Source organism: Gymnogyps californianus, chromosome 4 (genome assembly GCF_018139145.2).
Source record: "Gymnogyps californianus isolate 813 chromosome 4, ASM1813914v2, whole genome shotgun sequence".
Taxonomy (NCBI): domain Eukaryota; kingdom Metazoa; phylum Chordata; class Aves; order Accipitriformes; family Cathartidae; genus Gymnogyps; species Gymnogyps californianus.
Genome location: NC_059474.1, coordinates 8,368,577 through 8,390,852, shown reverse-complemented (window position 1 = coordinate 8,390,852; position 22,276 = coordinate 8,368,577). Strand labels below are relative to the sequence as shown.

General features: G+C 43.9%; 1 protein-coding gene across 3 annotated transcripts in view; it reads left to right on the top strand.

Moving 5' to 3' along the window:
• Positions 1–6,631, top strand: part of FAM53A (family with sequence similarity 53 member A) — a 72,537-nt gene extending 65,906 nt beyond the window's left edge. For all 3 annotated transcript variants that reach the window (XM_050896267.1, XM_050896268.1, XM_050896266.1), the window contains exon 5: positions 5,439–6,631. In XM_050896267.1, coding sequence (XP_050752224.1) covers positions 5,439–5,765 — 327 coding nt within the window. In that variant the 3' untranslated portion in view covers positions 5,766–6,631. The remainder of the gene's footprint in view (positions 1–5,438) is intronic.
• The last annotated feature ends 15,645 nt before the right edge of the window (positions 6,632–22,276 follow it).

The window sequence follows — 22,276 nt, the reverse complement described above, 5'->3', positions numbered from 1 at the left end:
AAAAAATTAAAATAACCTTTGAAGATACAGCAAAGACAAAGTTGTGAACAACTTTCGTTTCAAGTCATAGCCATATTGCTGCGTGTCAGCTTGTATTGATTTTTAACTAGGTCTTTGGCTTTGCAAATAGGATTTACCTTATTTGACTACAAGAACTGCAGCAGTAATTTTATCTCTGATGTAAGGAATGGTTATTATAGTTAAGTGTCTAATTACATGGCAAAATGGTAGAGGTTGTTTGCTCTTATTCATTCATATCTAGTGTTCCATGTTTTTTCTGCTTCCTAGTTATAGATGATGAAATAAGCATTGCATTTTTTAATATAAAAATACATGTCAAATTTCCAGGAAAATGAAGGATGACTGCAGAGCTACAAAAAGTGAACAGCATGTTTGGTTCCCAAAGTGAATTTGATTAGAGATTAGATTTTGCCCGTGAAGGTGTCAGAAATTATCTAGGGATTTGATTCTGTTTCCACAAAATACAAAAATAGAAATATTTTTAACTACTTGGTTTGTAGCTCAATGCAAGGAAAAAAACCTACTTTTCTTTTGGTTTATTTCAAATGCATAGTTTAAAAATCTGCAGTGGTTTTTGACCTGAAGTATTTTTTTAGAGAATTTAAAAACTTAATGTATTTCTACAGTTTAGATTTCTCATTTGAGCAGGGAGAAATTCTTTCCCAGTTAACTTTGTTTTTTAACTTTTAGAGTGTATTAGCAAGCCTCAAGCATACAACATCATGAAGAATACTATATTGTTTCCTCCTGTCAGCACTACTTCAGACCGATGAAGCAGTATTTCTTCTCAGCTGCAAGCTTCTTAAAGCTAAGGTTATCTGTGAATGCTGAAGTGTTCACAAAATGCTCAGTGCTATTTAAGACAGAAAAGTTAGTCAAATGTCAAGAGCTGTACTCCACAGAAAGGTTAACAGTTTGTCACACAAACACAGCATTTTTCTTACTATTTTTCACTTTATGCATAGTAGAAGATGCAGGTATTAGCACTGTGATGGGATATTTTTTAATCTATACAACCAGCTGACATTTCTAATGATTTACAATAAGCACTGTACATGTCTCCAGCTTAAATTGTCACAGGTAATGATATTAATGCAAGTAATTAGATGCACGAAGTGAAAATTCAGTTTACAGGAGGGACACTGTTCACCTCTATTTGTGGTAGGATGTGACGTCAGTCAGGTGATGGTATGTTGAGAAGGCAGTTTTCAGCATGATTCAGTGAGCTGTTTAGGACCAGTCTTTTGTGACAGTTTGTTCTTGTAATTTAAAATCCTTCCTTAAGTCTCCCTCTTAACTTCATGAAATGAAGTCTCTTCAATGTAATGAATTTGTACCATGGTTGGACTTCATTATTGCTGAGGCTAAACTGTAACCTCTTTGGGAATAGGTTAGTGTCTGAGATGTGAATGCATCATGCGCTGTGTGGTGCTTCTGATCTAAAACTTAACTGTGGCATGAGTTACCATCAGTTAAAGGCATTTGGTTTTCAGCCAGTCTGACTAATCTATAGGAAACATAAGTCCAGGAAGTGAAATAAGGACCTGTGAAGCCCTCAAAGGGAGAAATGCAGCCCATCTAACTTGCTCCTTCCCCGTCTCCATCAACTGCCTAGGTACAGGGAAGCAACAGAAAAAGCCATGTGTTGCCCCATGCTTGGACTGCCTCTTCAGTGTTCTACACTTGGATTGGTTGCTGTTATTCCAGGATCTCCTCATCACGAGGACCACTGCATGACCTACATCTTTTATATCCCCAGTAGAGACCTTAACAGGCAAGAAACCCTCTGTGTCGGTATCTCTTAAAGCAGTGTATCTTGTGTTGTGCAGTCATAGGCAGAAGTCTTAGGATGGGACAGAAAGCAAGCCAGACAACTAGTCTAATTGGTCTGATGAATTCCTTCTCTTCCTAAGCCTATGGCTTCAGGGAGCAGCCCATCCTGTTGTGATGACTAGTGCTGAGAAGCAGTAGGATGGGCTTAGGCCTTCTGGTGGTTTCAGGCTTCCTCTGCTCCTTGCTTTGTGCCAGCTGCTGCAGCTGCACCTCTTCAGAGCAGCTGTATCTTCCACCCCCATTCAACACTGAGGGGGAAAATGGGTGGACTCGGTGTATGATGGGGGCATGGGGAAGAAGCATGAGAACTGCTGCTCCCTTTATATACTAGGTTTTCATGCACATAAATGACTTATTTTTCCCTTGACTACTGTAGCAAATGCTCTAGTTTTGTTAGTAAAACAAAAACAACCTTTTTATTGCTTTTTATATTTGGAAAGTGATGTATTACAGGTTTCTGAACTGGAGGTTTAGTAAAGAGTACAGACATTAGCTTCCTTTCAGGCTACTCTGGGCCTTTCTTGTTTGCTTTGTATGGCAAGGGTCTAGAGAGATTTCTTTTATTTCCTTCCCCGCCATTGTTTTCGGTACAAAGTTTTTTTTTTTTCTTAATATTCAGACATTTTATCGCCTCACTTCTTTTAAAACTCTGAGTTTCTTTTTTTTTTCTATCACACAAAAGAATACTTTTAGCTGATTGAGTTCTATCCATTGCCAACTGTGGACTCTTTTGTCTTGTTAGTCCAGCATCCTTTATAAAATGAGGACCATTGAGCAAGTACTCGCAGGCTCCCCACTGAGCACAATTGTGCTTGAAAGGTGTGGTACTGTACCAGTGTAACATGTAAAGCTGCAGTTCAGAGGGCTTGAATGCATTGCAATTTCTACCTTTTGCCTTGTGAAAGAAGTGGGATTGTGCTGTGAGATATAATAAATCCACCTATTTTTAGTTCGGTGCGGTTGTGACAAGTGGGTGAACAAAGAACCAGTTGAATGCACTTGCTGTTGTGTTGAAACCAGCTAAAAGTTCCCATTCAAGTGGTTTCAGCACAGTACAGCTAACAGGCAATTTTCCATTTATGTACACAAACCTTCTAGAAAGACAGCTGTGTGGTTGGATTAATTTCTAGCCGTAAATTGAATGAAAGATATTTTGAAGGGGGACTTGGGAATTCCTTTCTAAAACATTGAAAGCAGAACTTTCAAAGCTTTCCTTTACTTGATCCCTTTCCTTCCCAGTGCCTACTATAAGATTTAAAGAACTGAAAATATTGTCCCCTATATGGAGATACACAACAGGAAATGTGTTCTTTTTCAAAGCAATGAGATAGAATTAGGATTAAAATATCCTTTAACACTTTCTACTTCAAAAATATACCGTTTTGCTTTTAAGTAAATATGAGAGAAATTCACACCTCTTAGTTATAAAAAGGAGCTCAAATGTTTGTGCTTGAATAAGCTGTAAGTGACCTATATGGAAATGTTTTGAAAACAGGAATGTATTTTATACCAAAACTGTTTTCATAGGGGAGTGAAATTTGGAACTAGAAAGCTTTTTGATCATGCAGGGTTATCAATTCTGTTGATGTTAGTCACATGCAAAATTGGATGTGGGTTTTAACCATGGCTAACAAAGACTTTGGTGAATTCCCCCTGACAGAACTGTGGTCAACAGTCTTTTTTTTTTTTTTCTGAAAAATGATCTTTGGATGCAGGTCTTGGAGTTGCATAAATCAGCCCCTAAATGAAGTCTTGTTTGTGTCTGTCCAAGCAAACTAGATTATCCCTTATAGATCCTTCTGGCCTGAAACCTATGACTTGCTGACTAATCATCTAATGTATATTATAAGATATGAAAGTTGTTTGAGCAAGAGAAGAGCTGTGTGTGATACAGGCATAACAAACCTCTGATCAGTAGTGAAGAGTGTCACACTGAAGTGTTTTCATGTGGTGCAGGCTTGGGGAATACTGCTGCAGTATCTTACCTGTGGAGAGATACCACTCTACAATGATGGTGACCCACCATCCCGTACCAGTACTGCTGTTCACTCCTCAGCCTAGTTGTGCTGTGACTGAACTCCAAAACTCAAATGTTTTGCTTTTTACCTTTACCTGAGCTTTCCCTCAAATAAACTTTCTATGTAGATTTGATGTAGGGGTGTCCAAGGAACTGTATGAACTTGGAGTGGCAGGGGGCTTGTCTCCAAGATGTTCCATATGTAACATTGACTCTAAGAGATCAGGCAAATCACTTCACCTCAATGAGGTTTTCTCACTTGCCTTCATCCAGCTGTATACAGGCAAGGTTGACTAATTCAGATTTCTTCTGAATTTGTGAAGTCTTGTTTAAAAAACACCCAAAGATATTGGTAAGCTGCTCATGTGGCTGCTGATGTGCATTGGTGAAGTAGAAATATTATCCAGTGCTCTGGAACAGCATCTGGAATATAGCGTACTGGGAATGTTGCAATGTTCCTATTTCATCTGAATGTATCAACAAATATAAAATACTTAAGAAATGACAAATGGGGGGAGGAAGCTGAAAATGGGTGTGAAAGTTTGGTCTTGTTCTATTACAAGTAGATCCACAGGGAACAGTTGCCGTGTGTATGAGAGACTGGAGTCACTTAACCAGTAAGATATTGAAAGCTAGCACAACTTTATTCTCCTTTATACCACCTCTGAGAGGAGCCCTGACTATTTCACCCTCCTCTCACTGTGTGCTTGTATGAGGCAGAATTTAGAAGTTTCTCACTTATTAAAATCTAAGTTCAGCTGTCTGTATGGTTCTGTTTTTTCTTAAATGCTGCTTCTGGATTCTAGTCAAGCATCCCTTACAGTTACATGAGGAGCTTAGGCATTTTATTCCTTTTTCTGAGGGACAGAGGCAGCACATTTACTGAGGTTTTTTCTTTTTCCTTTGTCTAAATAAAGGTGAGTGCCCCTCTGTTTTTAATATACTTTTCATTTGAACAGAATTGTTCAAATTCCTGAGTTCTTGTTCAAACGGTACCCAAATGCAAGACAAACTAAGCTGACTCTGGAGCAAGACACTTCCAGGAGAAGCTTGGTTTTCTCCTGTTTTGAGGTTACCCAAATGTGCCAGTTGCCTTGCAGACTCTCGCTGAGGTGACGCCTGAGGGCTCATTGTCTGCATGCTTGGGAACTTTGAGAAATTAATTGTTGACTAAGCTGCAGTGCAGCTGTTTGACCTAAATGCTGATGTTACCAAATGCTATGCTCTGGATTTGCCAGAAAGCTAATACATCAAACTGGGTGTCTGTAGTTCCTCATTTAGTTGACTAAAACTAGGTTTTTGGATCTTTCTGCATAAAAAAGGGGACTGGTAGTTTTTCTCACTAATGGGAATCTACATAGGCAAAATATCTGTGCAAAACCAGACTGCATACTAAGTAAATCCTGTTCTTCCTTTTTCTTCATGCCTCTCGTTTCCAGGATTACTTTAAACATGTGGCACTCTGATTTTGAGTTCATACTCTCAATCCATTCAAAAATTTAAGGAATTTCTTCTGCTCCTCCTGTACAGTCATTGTTAATATGTTCATGTATTTTTTTGATTGCAGACTTTAAAAAATTCCAAAAGTCTTTGCTCCCTTGACTATGAAGATGATGATGATGATGACACACAAATGAAGACAATTGTGTCATCCCCATGTGACTCAAATGATCTTATGAACATCATCACCCCTGGTTCCAGTCCGATGAAAGAACAGCTGGATGAAGTAAGGCATCATGGGTCATGCCAAGGTAGCTTCAAAACAAGGGATTATAAGAAAGCAGCTGCAGTATGTGAAAGCGATGAGGACACAAGTGATTGTGAGAGCACCGAAGAAGGCATCTTTCCTCTAGACTGTGGGGACTTGGACCTAGAGCAGATTGAAAACAACTGAGACTCAAAGTTATGTGCTAGAATCAGAGTTGTTCTAAATTAAAATGATAGAGGATTACCTTTGCCATGCATAATCCATGTCCCTGAATCTCTGTATTGCCTATCTTGGGCCTGTGTTAGAAGAAATGTTTCAGGTGGGGGAAAAACGTGAACCATTGTTACCTGTTTAGTCTATTGATCGATACGTGGATGACAACGAAAAAGTAGGAGGTTAAATGTTATTTTGAACATTAAGGAATAATTTTGAGTAAAAATTTCCTAACAGATATTTTGCATTTTTATGGCTTTTACAGTTCTGGAGAAAAAGCATCTCTATTTTGAAATGAATTTTCAGAAGGGCATTCTATAAAACTAAATCTGTCTACAGTGATTCTGGTGCGGGTATATGTTGCTTTTGTTAAAGAGCTTAATGTGAAAAGTGAATTGCATAACGAAATTGGTAATAAACCTTCAGATAGAACTCTTAAATATCTGGTTGACAACTGGTCCAAAATACTTAACTGCCATCTTTGACAGTGTCTGATTAAAAAAAAAACAACCTTCATAACATGTACAAATGTTCTTTTCATACATTCAGGACTTCTTGATCAAAATATGGTAATGACCTTAAAGGTTAACATTTTCCATTATTTTACTACTTGAATTGTTTTCTAGCCTGAAGCAATGCTAATTTAGGTGGGATAAAACTGCAAGTAGCTGCCCACCTACTTGGTCATTATGTTTTCTGTGGTTCAAAAGAATGTACAACAAGAGCACTTGAACTTTTAGACAGGGACTTTGTAATGATCAATTCCCCAGGAGGTGATCCCTTCAGCAATACTAGAAGGAAAATAGTCCTTGAATTAAATAAAATGACATTTTGCTTTGCACTTGTGTCTGCTTATGAATTTTACTAGTGGAAAATGTGTAGTCTGTGGCAGATTCTGTAATATGGTTCTTATGTGCAGAATTGGGTGGAGGGGGCGGGCAGATTTCTGGTCATCTGAAAAGAAAATGACATCAAGTTAGTCTGGGGAGCTGGGGAATAACTCATGCTGCATCCCAAAAGTGTGTCTCAGTAATTACATACACTGTAATAGCCTCAACGTAATACTGTATTCATTGCAGACTATTGCAACACACACTTATTTTGTTAGTTCAGCTACAATAAGGATTTTCCTGAACAAGGGGGAAATTAATCTTGAAATGGTTTTAAATTGGATAGAAATGGGGATGCTTAGATTATGGCGTTTCAGTGCATCATGTTAGTCTGCTTAAATGAGCCAACTCCTACTGTAACTTGTGCCATAAAACCAAAATACAGCAACATATTTTAAGTCAGCTAATAGAATGTGATTAAAATAAGTAGTAAATATCTTGAGGCATATGATGAAGGCTGTGGCAAGGTATGACACAGGCTCCAGCCTTGTGATTAGGGTCAGCCTTTGATCATAAAGAGAATTGGCCTTTAATTACTGAACCAGCTTACATAACTCAGTATCTATACAAAATTTTAGAAGTTTGGGTGGCTGGTAAGAAGCTCTAAACTTTTTTTTCTTGCTTTTATGACTCTTACTGCATATACAACTACGAGTGGCAATGGTTTGTGATATTGATACTGGTATACATGCATAGTAAGGTGCAAGAACACTGCAAGGACTTGTTGGGTTCTTGATATGTTATATTGTGTCAGTGAGCAGCTTCACTGTCTCCCACAAAAATCATTCTCCTTTTTCTAGATGAGTAAATAAAGGAGTTGCTGTTGGAGCAAAGGCTTCAGTTCCTTCAGAAGCTCCTGTTAACAGTGTGCATCTTGCCCCACAGGTATTTGCTCTGGTGTAGCACAGAGCATACAGATGGTGGCATACACACACATACAAAGCTATTTGAAATAATCGTATGCAACTGAGGATCACTATTCTTGGTACTTCTTCAAGAAACAGCTACTTCAAGAAGTAGCAAGTGAGGTACAGCCAGTTCCCCTCGTGGGTGGATGGGCAATGCACTATAGTGTGATAATCAGTCATCGTGGGTAATGGAACAACTCAGCTCCCTCCTGGACTGCAATTACTAGTTGCAGAACTACACTTCTCTTTGTGTATTCTTCTTAATTGAGTAATAGGGGTAAGTGAAATTGAATCAGCTTTAATGCAGGATTGTAGCAAAGGCCAATAGTACAACTGGGATCACTTAAAAGCTAATTTACCTATTTGAAAGCACTCTAGTTAAAAGTGTAATGGCATGGAATGAGAAAGCTAATGTGGCAATCCATTTGGCTCTTCCTCCCCCAAGGAAGAAGTAAAAGAAGGAAATACCTCAGAAGACATGAATGAAAGGAGGCATAATTTTTTGCCAAGAAGAAAAAAGTAACAAGAACTGAAGCTATGAATAAGAAGACGGTGATAGAGCAAAGGCAAGAGTAGAAGACCAGATAATATTTGTTCTAGCTCTGAAATATGGTCTGGCTGTGATCTCAGTGAATTGACTTCTCTAGCCTCAAAGGCAAGGTTCTCCAGTTCCCTTCTGTAGGTGTGCTGTTTTCAGTCAACACAAAGCCACATTCCCACCCACACGCTTAGGGTAGGAAGGGGTTTCCCAAGTGAAGGTACAGATACATTTGTTTATAGTAACACAGGACTTGCCCTCCTGGTAAGCCGGCTGTTAAAACTCTCAATAGCCCTTTTGTGGAACAAACAGAAAGGAGTGGTTTTAGATACTGAAGAACAAGTTTCATGAAAGTAGGAAGCAGTAATTATCTAGTTTAGGCTCTTATTAGTGGATGACAGGAAAATAAGTAGTTGAACAGCTGTGCAGTAACACTGGCAAATGAAGAAATCTGCTGAAAGGAATCTGTGCACTTCATCTACAGATGCTAATGTAATCCCCCCTGAGAACCAAGAGTAAAAAGTTATTGGTTGAAACTTGCTTCAGATGGGGCAGGCATCCCCCACAAGATCCTACTCCAAAAGAAATTCACGGATGATGCATTTGGCACCTTTGTTGCACTCGATTATAGGATAAAATCTGTAGTGGCTGTTGGGCAAATACAGAAGGCGGTTTGCAAAAAGGGAAAGCGTGGTTTCAGAGATTGAATTGTATTTGGAAGTGGGCTGAGCTAGGCTGTAAGCAGCTCTGCTCTGGGAGTGGTTTCCTTCTGTCTTGCACCCAGTGTCAGAACGGAAGACCGTCTTGCATGGGGTTGTGGGAGTTGCTCTAGGTCACTTCTCTTTCTTTTTTATTAGCAACCTGGATAACAAAGTAGTACGTATGTTAAATTTGCAGTCAACAGGAAGCTGGACAGATGTGAAAGATAAGATAGCATTAGAATTCAAAATAGTCTTGGCAACTTATAGAAATAGTTGTGGCAGGGAGGAGATGGTGAGGAAAGACAAAATCCTTTTCAGCAAGGCACTAAATTTAGGTAGGGTTAAACTGCACAAATTCAGAGTCCCACCAATTAGTTAGCATTATTTCAGATGAACGATCTGGCAGTTTGTCCTGATGGTGGTAGAAAAGCAAGCTTCAGGCTAAGGTTCACAAATGGCGATATATTTGGTGAGACTCAAGATAATCCTGCGCTTCACAGGAGCACCTGTAAGTACGCAACTTGAGACGGTGCACTTAGGACTAGAGAGTGCAGCGGAGAGTGGCGTGACTGGTATCTTGAAAATGTGGGAAAATGCACTTGCGAGGATGCACTGAAAGAACTGAGCTTGAAATCATATGGTAGACTGGGTTTAAATTGCAGGTAGGATGAGCGATAGTTTCTTCTAAGGCCAAATATAATAAAAATAAGGATAGGGAATCACTGAACAGATGTGTGGGGAGATGGTAGTAGCTCTTCCACAAAAGGAGATCTGTTAAGAGCACGCATCTGTCAGGAGCAATAGTTACATTTCAGCTTGCTTTGGGGTGGGGGAAAAGGCTGGCTGACTTCCCACAGTCCTTTCCCATCTGATTTTCCTTTGGATCTGTGCGACTTGCATCTCCAAGCAAGCCTAAAAGTTAAAAGGTAAATAACTGCTAGAGGAAGAGGAGCTGAGAATAACATGGCAAGGAAAGCCCTCTGGAGCAGAGGTAGGAGCTCCCAGTGCATGGTTCAACTGTAATCTATAGATCCTATTCAGAGTCGACATTTGCTAGAATATAGGCCCCTATGTTGTAAGCTTGGGCTAAATCATCTTTCTGAAAAACATAAGTATGTATTTGTCTGTATCCAAGTCCATTCTGGTGGGGTGGTGCCTCATGAATTTACATTTACTTTCAAATTGCAAGTAAAGATGCTGATTATGCGTTGGTGTAAAGCTAGCCTCTGCAGAACCTCTGAAAACACACAGGTTTGTTGGAAAGTCCTCGTTGGTGGTTGGCAGATGCCAGACTAATTTTTCTCAATCTGTTCACTGTGTTTATTTTGCAAACTATACAGTGTTTGTTTTTAAAAGTACCGGAGTATAGATCCGTGTGCTTGCACAGAGTGGGCTTTCACAGCAGGGCTCATCCTCTCATTAGAAATCATCCAGTGCTGCTCAGCAGATCACCTGGGATGTTTCCTTCAAGGCCTTGTCCTTAAAAGAGGTGAGCTGGCTGAGTTGGTGGCACGTGTTGCGTGTGCTCACCCTGCAAAAGACCTGGTCCAGGAGCTGTGGGCCGCCACTTCCACCACATCTCTGTACCTTTTCCTCAGCGTTATAACGGGATGAGCATCAAATAGTCGGGATCTGGGACCCTGCTGCTGTGGCTGCTTATCGTTGGACCCCTTGGTGGAGCTTGTTAGTTGTTTAACGCGCACAAAATACAGTTTTAGAGAAGCATTGCTGCCATATGCTTAGCAGCCCATTCTGGTCTGTTTTCAAAGTGAGTTTTGACATCGGTTGTTTTGGAGTTTGTGTGTAATTAACATCATCCAAGTTACTGCTCCCACCACCATCTGGTCAGCACAATAGTCATCGGTATGCCGAAAGCTGGTATTTAGTAGGGGAAAATGAGGGTGCTTTCACTATCTGCAGCTTCTTGGACCCATCCGGCAGTACTGCTTTTATGGTTTTTTGCTGTTGTAAAGTGACTTCGAGATCTATGCTGTGAGCGATTTGAGCCAAGGAAGTATTGCATGAACTCTATGGAGTCAAGTTTAAAACTTCCTTAGAGCAGCATTTCACTTCTTAAACTCTTTAAAACCCAAACCATAAGATTAAATGTTTTATGATGTCTCAGTTTGGACAAAGAGCTGTGGTGTTCTGATTCAGGTAAGCTCTCCTGCTGTGAGTGATGATGTGAATTTAAAAAGTGAGGGCTATTCCGTTGAGTACTCAAAACTTGTCTCCCACTTCCCAAAACAGACTTGGCTGAACTCCTCCCTCCAGCAGCGTGGAGTGAGAACATATTCCCAGAGCACTCAGCTGTGGACTGAGGTGATGTTCAACTGCCCCAGATGCCTTCTCTCTTTTTTTTTTTCTCTCCTTTGCTCTTCCTTGCTTCATCTTACAGCTACTCTGCGTCAGGTGGGGGTTTGAGGCACTGTCTGAATGGGTTTCTGGAAGTGTCAGAGCTGTGGCTCATGGCTAGGTAGCTCCAGCAAGGGAAAGGTCAGTGCTGTAGCCCTTACTCGTGACGTGTGCGGTAGCAATGGGATTGCTCATCAAAATACAGGGCTGCTCACATCTCAGGGAAGCAGATATTCATCAAAATCCATTCTCATATAATTCTGAGGCAGAAGAAGAGGGAGATCTTGGAAAAGAGAGACAGAGGGTGGCCCTGTACTGTCTGCAGCTTTTGCTTTGTTGCAGCTAATGAGGCTTTGGTCCAGCATACGACGACCTGATTTTGCTGCGTGACCCTGCTTCATCCTCCCAACGGCTCTTCCCAGGCACTGAATGAGACGTGTTCCCGTGGAAGATGGAGCAGGTCGTTACATGAATGGAGAATCTTGCATAATGCAGAAAGGTGCATGAGAGCGAGTTACGAGTCTGTAGGCAGCCTTGCATCTGCTATTTGCTAATTCTGAGGGACTTAGCAGTTTTCATCTCCCTCTAACACACAGTTTTAAAAACATTACGTGATACAACTCCTCCCCTGAAAAAAAGATATGAAAATATACTAATTCTCCAGATTTGGTCATCAGCATTGTCATGATCTTAAGACCCACAACAAAGTCATTCACTATGCGAGCTAACAGCCTACTACTTTGTTTATTGTCTGATAACATGGATCCACCAGAAGGGAAGTAAGATGCATGTTTCAGATGTCTTCATAGCTTTTTACTTACCAAGAAAACAATGTCCGTTCCTAGGGAGCTTGGGTTTTACTCTGGATTTTTTAAGTGTGGCTATTACAAGATGATCTAGTTCTGTTTTTTCCCTCTGACTCATTAGCATCCCTAACACCTCCCCATCCCCATCAAGTTGTTCTGTCCCCCATGCTGCTCAGTTACATCCATCATCCTCTCTCAGTTTGGAAAATCATGTCCAGAGCTGGTTCGTTGGAAAGGTTTGGGTGATGTGTGGGTTGTCCGGGCAGCAGCAGGGAGCTGGGACGGCAGGCGCATGCCCAGCGTGTATGAAATATTTAGAGTTGAGATGCTGAAGTCTCAAATCTCAAATAAGAGTTTACAAAGTGGTGTGTTTTCCCAGCCCTTAAAGCAAGGTCAAAATCGGAGGAAATTTTACAGGAATCACAAATGCTGATTTGTGACGCCAGCTTTGTGATGATCACGGTAACCCTGACAAAGTCCCTATAGATGCTAAGGCTTCTTAGCTAGATGATTGGTGGTTTGTTTTGTTTTGTTTTGTTTTTTTGTTTTTAATTGAGCAAAGCATAGTATTTTTTTCCCCTTATCTTTGTATGAAGAGTGTTGAACCAATTTAGCTTTTTTTGAACAAATGGAAGGAACCAACCCAAAGCAAATACCTGACATGGAAGAACTTCAGCCTGAACACCTTTAAGTCATTGGAAACAAGTCTAAAATCAGGATCTTGTAACGGAAAATGTTGGGTGACCTGATCTTGGAGCTCTTCTCCATCATGTAGGGCAGGGTGAGTGTGTCTGACTTGTCTGTCTAATGTGAATGTTCTGCTTTCAAATGTCATTATATTGAAGTCTATCTAGAGCAAATGAGAAAATGGTGACAGAAACAAAGAGGGAAAAACCATGGAAATCAACAGAAATAGAGAAACTTGAATAGAAAAAAAATCCAGTATGGGAGATCATGATTTAAACCAAAAAGCTTGTGGCACAATGTCAGAACTGTAGCAAATGCAAGTTGTCCTACCTTGTATTTTTTTTTTGGTCTGAAACATATTCCTTCTAAAGGAAGGCATTTCTATCAGTCTACCTTAGGGCTAGTGGGAACAGCTGGGATAGTCTTTAGACACCAGTCTCTTCGAGTAGTCAGCAAGAAAAGTTTCCTAAAACTATTGCTGTTCAGGAAAAGAATGTGGTTTTAGCCCATCAGCAGGAAAGGACTGGGGCTGTAAGTCTTGTTTGTGCATACACAAAGCTATCTAGACCTTGAACTCCTGAAGACATGTGTATCTTGCATCGTAAGAGCTGTTCAGAATGGTAGCAGTGACCCTAGAGGCTCTCAGACAGGAAAAGAGCGACTCCTAAATGTATTTTTTTTTTTGCTAGTTAATTTGTCTCATGCTGCGTTTTCACACACTCCAGTATTCAGCGTTACACCTGTTCCTAAATCCACTTGCAAATGGGAACATCCAGCCTCATTTCCACACCCTCCTTTCAACTTCCCTCACACTAAGGGCTCTGCCCCGACTGATCTGTTTGCATTTTCTTCACCCGGGTGCTTGTATACCTGAACAAACTGAATTGCTGAGCCGGGAGCACCTCGAGTGCCGCTGCGGCTCCCCACCACAGGAGATGCCCGGGTCGGGGGAAAAGCTTGAATATGCAAGCAGAGTGAGCCAGACGTGGGGACAAAAGAGTGATATAATCCATTTTGCGAACGGCCAGCTGTTCGGCTGCGGGGCTGCCCCGCTCCCCCCATGGATAGTTATGCAGATGGAGGGGGGGGGCACAGGAAGGCAGCTGGGCCACCGACCGAAGCGGTAAGCTGGGCTTTGTAACATGGGCTTGCTCGTTAGCCAGGCCGTTGCACGTACCTGCGATGCTTTGGGATGGGGCTTGCCATTTGCCAGCCAAAACTTTACCTTCGGCCCCACGATGAGGCATGCACAAAAGGAGGGGGGGAAATGCTGGATCCCCAAGGTGAGTGCAAATGGCCTTTGTAAGGGAGTCAGAGTAACTCCCCCTGCCCACAGCCCCGCTCCTCCTCCCTCATCTCTTTAGTGCAATGAGGAAGGCTTTGTCCGAAACTGGGTACGGAGGTATAAAAACTAGTGATGTTTCAACAAGCATCCAGGCTCCACCACAGCAGGCTGGCTGGTCCTGTGTTGTTGCCGCCATTTTAATGCCTCTGACAACGTGCTGGGCTTCGTGGGGTGGTGTACCTGCCTGTCCTTACTGCCCTGGTGTCAGATTTGTACTGCAATGGAGTGGAAAGCTCCAGGTTCGCACCTTGTTTGGGAGAGAACTGGGGGGGTTGCAATGCAGCTGATGCCGGCTGGCTTCAGCCCAGCTCCCACGGGGGACATAGGGATTTCCAGCATGGGGCAGCTGCATCCCACTGCTGGGCTGTGAAATGGGGTCTCAGGTTTGGAGATGCACGTTGGGGAGCAAGGGCTGGGTGCCCCCAGCGAGGGAGTGGGGCAGCCCCGGGCGTCGGGCCCCTCTTTGGGGTGGGATGGGACATCAGCCTGCATGTCTGTCCTGGCTCCACGGTGCCCATGGTGGGGAGGGCTGTGGCAGAGCTGCACTCTGGCATCCTACAGCATCGCTGGGGCAGGGACTGATGGCCCTGGGCTGGGCTGAAACAGGGTCAGGATGCTCCATAGACCTTTTATGAAGGGCATCTGTCCCTTCCCTCCTCCCTGCCTGTTCCCAGGGCTTTCGCAGTCATGAAGGGCATCTGTCCCTTCCCTCCTCCCTGCCTGTTCCCAGGGCTTTCTCAGTCATGCAGGGCTGAGAGGCAGGAGGGCAGCAGGAGTGACCCCTATGAAACAAGGGGGCAGGGAGAAGCACAGGGTGCTGCAGTAAGAGACCGTGCAAGAGCGATGCGCTGCTGCGTGCTGGCACGGGCACCTGCAAAAGCAGCGCCTGTAGCCCAGCGATCATGCTGGTCTCCCTTTAACCCCATCCGCTGGGCTCTGGCCCTGCTGTGGGCTTGCTGGCTCCCTGTCAGTCATTGCGGAGATGTCAGCTGAGTGTCTCGTCCTTTGCCCAACATGCATCGGTGCCCAGGAGCGCTCCCCTTTGAAGCCAATGGCAAAAGCTCCCTGGAGCTGCATACTGTGGGTGGATGCACTGCACCTGCACCTCTCACCTTGCCATCGCACCTGCATGGTTGCAAAACACATGGCTCCTATAAAAGCTGTTCCTGGAAAGCACACCATGTGTCTCCGCTGCCATCAAAACCCCAATGCGCAGTGCTATAGGTGGCCCAAGGGTGGGATGCAGGGATGCTCTGCCCTCGGTGCAGCTGGGGCACCAGTCACATGGATCCCCTGCATCCTTGTTTTGGGCAGAGGTGGGAGTGGGGCTGGAAAAATATGATCGGCAATTCATCTGGCTGAAGGCTGAGCACAGTTTCAGGGGCTGGGACTTCAGGCAGTGTTGAAATCCACCCCTGCAAACTTTGAACTGCAATTAGTCATGTAAATTGGTGGGCTCTTGAATGTTTAACTGCATTGTTTGGGGGCAGGGGGGTCAGGAGGGACCGACAGGCACTGGGGGTTCACGGGGGGCTGGGGGGAAGCTGCTCGTCATGGTGAGATGTTTGTGGGGGAGGAAGATTGTCTTGGATGGGCAGGTTGGTAGGTGGGTTTCCAAAGCCAAAGGAAAACAGCAGATCATGGATAAAATGAATGGAAGAGAGTTACCCTTTAAGAGGTTGAAACCAGGTTTGAGCGGGGCAACCCACAGAGGAACTTACTGCACTTGGCAGCAGTATTGGCTGTGTGTAGCAACACTTTTAGGTGTGTGGCAAACATTGTTCTCCCATAGTCTTCCCATCCTAAATGCTTGAGTAACTTGATGCTTCTTTCAGATCCTCTCTATGCCCTGCTGGGGAGCAACCCAATGAGGCGGCGGCAAACCATGAAGAAAAACCTCATCGTCATCTGCAGGGAGGAGGTGTTTTCCCCAGAAAGACCCTTTTTGACTTGTCAGGTGTTTGAAACCTGACTCATTCTCCATTTCTCACTCTCTCACCAGAAAATCGGTGCTTCTATTGATGTTAGTTCTTGACAATAGCTTTTACTGACTAATTTTAATGCCTTTTGCAAGCAGTCCATCTAAAAATGTAACTGATTCCTATGGAGATGGTCCGCGCTGCTGGGAAAATGATGTGCCTTCCTAGGATGTCTTTACTGTCTGGTAGAAGTTGTTCAATGTTTTTAGTAAAATGTATTTAGAATCACAATTAGTTGGGGTTTTTTTCCCTCTCCTTTGTAAGTGAAATGGAAGGTCTGATTAGTGGAGAAATCCAGCATTTCCCTAATGAGGTTAAGCAATTAGTTGAAGGAAATTCATGACCATAATATGGCTTGGCCTAGACACTCCATGCAGCAGTCTGCGCTTTCCAGGTTGGGAGCAATTCAGCCTCCTGGCCATCATTTTTTGCAGCAGGGATAGCAATATCCTTATTTTACCGACAACGGGACTGCCAGGATGATTCTGGGCTGTGGACGGCAAGGGAAGACTTCTTCCAAGAAGCTGTGCTTTCCTGATTACACCTGCTTAGACACTACAATACCTATACACACAATTTCCACTACTTTCTTGTACGCTCTGGGGTCTGTGCTCAAGTCCTGTGCTTGATCTAGTCATTGGGACTATACCTTAAAACTGATGAGAGAGCCTGCGGCGGAGCTGGGGGCGGACACAAGGATGCTCCGGTCTCCCTCCCACGTTACCCCTCTGCTGTGTGGTGCTGGAGAGCTGGTCCTCGGGGCTTTTAACATCAGGCACGTTCTCTCGCCTGGTTTTCCCAGCAGGACTCGTGTGCTAAAGCACTCTTTGCATCTTGGTTGCAGCTACTTTCTATAACTGTAACACAATGCACCCCAAATGGACTTTCTGCACTGTTTTGTAGCCTCGTTAATTTTTTTTAATTTTCCCGCTCCGGCTGGAGGCTGACAAGGTCTGTCTCCTTTATGCCTGCTCAGCCTCAGCCGGGCACGGATTTCGGTTGAAGCAGTTTAACGAACGTCAGTGCTGGCCTCATTGTGCTGCGTTGTTTTTGTGGGTGTCTGCACCTTTCAAGCGAGCTCCAATTAAAAGAGGGGGGGAGAAGAGAGGGGAAGAAAGGAAGTAAATAAAGGCAAAATGATTCAGCTTTCAGCAAATCTGCAGCCTGTTTATCAGACAGATGGAGCCATGTAGTGGATGGCTTTGCTGCAGCCTGGCCCCCGAGCAGGTGGGTATTTTGGAAACGATGAGCAGTTTGCCCCTCTAATTCGCGGCCGCACAGCTTACACCGGACATATGTTGATTACAACTCAACTCGGCTCCTGCTGTCGCAGGAATAGGAACATGTTCACCCCTCCCCACTGGCTTTAAAAAGAAATTGCTGGAATAAAAACAAAGAGAAAAAGTTACAGACACTTGTTGCATTAGAGTGGGAAGGACAAATGAGGGTTCAGAACCACCCGGGCACGATTTCACCTAAGTACTAATTGCTGAGTGCCTTTCATTAAGAGACCATCGTGGTTGTCCCAGCAGCTTTTTGAACATATATGCAGATGGGCAGATGGCCCTTTGCTGTAGCACAGGCAGACGCATCTAGTGTTACAGATGGATTATTATGTAGATTCATCGCTAAAAGAAAAACTTATCTCACAATAGGGCACTCGTTTGAGCACGGTTCCTTATCGAGCTTATGTTTCTTCACAGTATTGCCAGCTTTTACTCCATGAAACAAAGTTTTCAATCAGCAAGGCTAGTGTTTCCCCTTCTGTGCTGCAAAAAGAGAAAGAAAAAAATCTTAAGAGCCTGTCTAAGAGTAGAATGGTCCTTTGGGGAACCTAGAAGGTGCTGTACAACTTCAACTGCTGCTGGGCAGGGAGGGCACCTTTGGTAAGTGGTATTAAATCTTCATCTTTCTAACCTGGGCTGAACTGTGATCATTCCTAGGTCAAGTCCTCCAACATCACTGGGTTAGGAGGAAGATCTGGGACAGACACGTTGTGTTGTCCTCATGGAAGAAGAATCAGTTTGAAGCTCAAGGTAACTTGCCCAGAAGATGATATTTTAGCCTCAAGCACCAGCATAGCTATTGGATTGGTAGGTATGGGTCAAAATGCATGCTCCACCACTATGGTGGGATGAACATGGTACTTCCACAATAAATACTGAGAAGATGTGTGTGTAAAGACTACATGGTATCTTGCCTAGTTATTTTAAAGGATACCTTGTGCAATGTGGGGGTAAAGGCAATGTGAGGCCTGCGCTGCCCCAGGTCCAAGAGGAACAAGACAAGGAAGGAGGTGGATGGTTGGATTATGGCAGACCATGGCTCTCCTTGGGCTGGTGCCAAAACTGGTTTCTGGCTACTCCCATGGTGATCTTCCTGGGCTGCATATTTTGTCACAGTCTTGTCAAAGGTAGTTCTTTTCCCTGGGACATCCTCCATGGGACATTGGAGCAGTGGGGGGAAGGAGAGTCAAGTAACAGCCTCTAGCGTCACTTGTCACCAGCTACGTTGCAGTTGTGACAAGAATAGCACTCTTGTTTCACCCTGTTTCAAAAAAAAAAAAAAAAAAAAAAGAGGAGGGAAAAGAAATCTCATTTTCTGCTTGACCCTGATATCTTGATGCTGAATTTTTATCCATTAGAGAAACTCATTTCCTGCTCCTTATCTACCCAGCCTTTGTAACTTGGTGTTGCTAACCTGAGCAGAGCTCTACCAGAGGTTTGGCCAACAAGAGAAAAGCAAACAAAAGATGAACTCGGAGATATGAAATCTGGAGCTACACCTGCTGCAAACAAGGTTATTCTAAAGCTGGCTGGCATTGCGCACTTTTATAACGAAGCAGCAGCAGAAGGTCCCAAAAACAAGAGCAGAAATGGCCCCACAGCTGAGATATGCGGCCCTACGGTTGTGTCACTCTCCAGTAACAGTCTGTCCTGAGATCACACCTTTTCTCTCCCTCTTTATGAGGTGTGGTTTAGCACACCCACCACGCCAGGGAGGTCTAGGGAGTTAAAAATCCTCTGATCAATGGCATTTCTCCAAATAAAGGGGCAAGTTGTGTGCCAAACGCTGAAAATGAACCTCAAGTGATGGCTTAGATTTGCCAGTTGTTACTTGGGCAGACGTGCCTTCCAGCCGGGCTTGATGCAGGATTTCTGGGTTTCAGATGTGTATGAACAGTCATTAGACATCTGAGTGTCTGGTTCACAGCTTGCCCCAGTGATACCTGCTCAAGGTTTGGGTCCAAACAGTCCCCTCCAGTACCTGTGCATGGAGCTTGGTGGTGCTCTGTAGGGATGGGAGCTACTGGGGACTCCAACATGTGATGAAAGCCTGCAGATAAGGGAGATCTCCAATAAATAAGCAGAACGCTTATCTGTGGTTGCAGAACAGACAACCGTGGAAGCCAGCAGAATTTAGGATAGACATACAGGTAAAATACTGGGAAAAAATGGTTACATAACATGAAGTAATGTTACACAATGCAGGGAAAGGGATATAGTCCTTAAAACAGAAAATGACCTTTTGGTTTTAGTTTCTGAATGACACGGACTGAGATAATGCAACAGTTGACCTGTCTGTAAAACAAGGGAGTTGATATTTACCTACGTTCCCAGGATGTGAGTCATCAATTAATATTTGCAAGGCAGTTGGAGGACTTTGGATGAATGGATTTGCAGGTACAAAGATACGTGTTAGAGTCTCCTCACCGTCAGACGACGCAGCAGCAAGTGCCTCCACATGTCTGCACACAACCACACGTGCCCACAAACAGCTTTCCTAAAGGAACGTTGTGGTTTCAAATGTGCATGAAACACAATTCATGGTTAATTAGTTAACCTTACCCTAAAATGCCTTATGTCTAGGAGACTTTGTGGTCATGCTATGAATGCATTTCTCATATTCAAAGAAGGAAATGGTTTCTGTACTGGACATACAAGGCCAGGCTAGATGCCTGCTGTGGATCCTCTTGGCCTCAGTTTCAGTGAATCTGTGCATCCTATCAGAGCATGAAAATGTATCTGCTTAAATATGCCAGCTATATCTAACAACACTAACTTCAGTGGTCCCCACCTCCTCCAGCTGTCTGATGCTGTCAGTGTGACGTTACTTCCCAAGCTCCGTGGGAGGCTGTAGAGAGGAGTGACTCTGTCGGCGCGGGAAGTTGTTTGGGGCAAGGTTTGGTAGAAGGTTTCTGCCTTCAGCAGCTCCCGCTGTCACTTTTATGACCTGATTTTTTGAAGAGCCTCTAAGTTCTGGGGAAAAACCAGGCCATTTATTTGCTGTGCCTAAATGGGGTTTGAACTAGTCTCTGAAAATCTGGCCCAAATATTTCTTCTATAATTAAAAATAGGAAAAATTCTAGGTTTTAGAGTTATAATTGTCAAGGAAATGCTAGTGTCTTCGTTATCTGAGGCATAGCCCTTGAGACTTCTCACATCTATATTTTGCTGAGAGGCAGTATCTTCCCATACGGCTCAGGAAAACAAAGCAGTCAAAGCAAAGACTGAGGGAATCGTAGGATAGCAGTGATAACATCTTCTGCAGAGTTTACAGTGATCTCATGGCTTTGCACTGTGATTTAGTTGACTGTTTTGAAAAAGATAGAGTGAATACATCAGGATTTGAGGGGGAAACAAGCAGCCCATCAGTTTGAGGAAAAAGGCAAGAAAACCAACTCTTGCTAGGAGCTTGTTCAGTGCTTTCTCTGTAGGAAGGAGACCCCCAGCTCTCTGCAAAGGATGGGCTTGAGCTGGCAACAAGCTGGGACGTCTCTGTGAAGGTGGGAGAGAACATGAGCATTGGGGCTTCGCTGCCTTTGAAACCACCCTTATATGAGCAAGAACTGAAGCTTCCCTGCAAAAAAGGTATGCCGGTGTTTCACAGAGAGAGCTGATAAGAGCAAGTGGTTTGCAGCTAAACGAGGAGATGAGCAGGTGTCTAAATTGCCTTATACGTATCCAGGTCAGGACGCGAAAAGGGGAGATGTTATTTCTGCTGCCTGTAAGACCCAGAAGCAGCATCTGCAAAGCAGAGGTTATGTTCATATTTGGTAGGGTGCCATCTACCCTGGCTGAGGTCTCTTTTTCTCTAGGTGATTCACATTATCTATGGCCTCCGTCCTCCTTTCCTCCTTGCAGAATCCCAGTTTCCAAGCTGTCGGCCCCACTGCATAAAGGAAGATGCTGGCTCAGCGTGTTAAGACCATGCCGAACATTTATAGTATAGAATAAAAAAAGTAAAGGTGAAATGTGCAGCCCAGGGCTCCCGGTTCTTTCTTGTGTGCTCCTGGGAATGGAATTTTTGTCCATTGGACTCGAGCTGCTCTAAAAAGCACAGAACAAAAGCTGATCTTAAAAGTGATCCGCAAAGGAATAAATGGCAGGCTCACTCTTTGTTATTCATGTATGGTGCTCAAAGAGCACTTGAAATGGTTGGGATTTTCTGCTGAACATTTTCTTTTTTTAATTCTGCTTGGGTTTTGGGGGGTTTGGGTATTTGTTTTAGCAGTGGCTCAGGCATATGTCCCTCCTGAAAAACATTATGGCTAGCTGGGAAACCCATACATTAATGACGTCAGGGGACACATGTGAGTGAAATGGGCAGAAATGGGAAAAGCTGGGTGGTGGTGGGGTGATATTCTCCAAGAGGCAGCCTGGCCTTTGTCTCTTACTTAATTTTATTCCTGCCTGCCCTGTGCTCTGTGCCACACGATTTACTCACTGAATCATGCTCAGCAGCCGTATTCACAAGCTGGCATAAATTTATTTTCGTCTGCTGGCCAATTACACCAACTGCCTCAACTGTTGTTTATTTTCTTCTGTTGCATCCTCTTGAGTTACTGTTAACAGTGTCCCTTTTGAGCAGAGACGGGCTTTTTGGCACAGGGGCCTGTCGGCCTGCCAAACTAATGGACCATATCTGTTATCTAACTAGTTGTAAAGGCTCCAGTTTCAGGACAGCTTGCAGTTGCTGTGGCCACCTGTAGTGCATTGGCAGGGGTGGAGGCCACTGTCCGTGTGGGACGTGTCACCCCAGCTCAAGAGTGTCCTCTGGCACTGACCTGCCCCTGGGGGGACACTTAGGGGCTTTGCCTTGGAGAACAACTGCCCTTCTGTGGCTGAGAGTTTCCCCTCCTCAGGGCTGGGTGGCACGAGTCCGGCTGTGCCAGGGGAGCCTCGCTGCCCATGTGGGGGACCAGGAGGTCCCCTGCACACAGCTGCTCTGGAGGCTGCTCCTCCGGCCAGAGAGGGACCTGATCATGGAGAGGC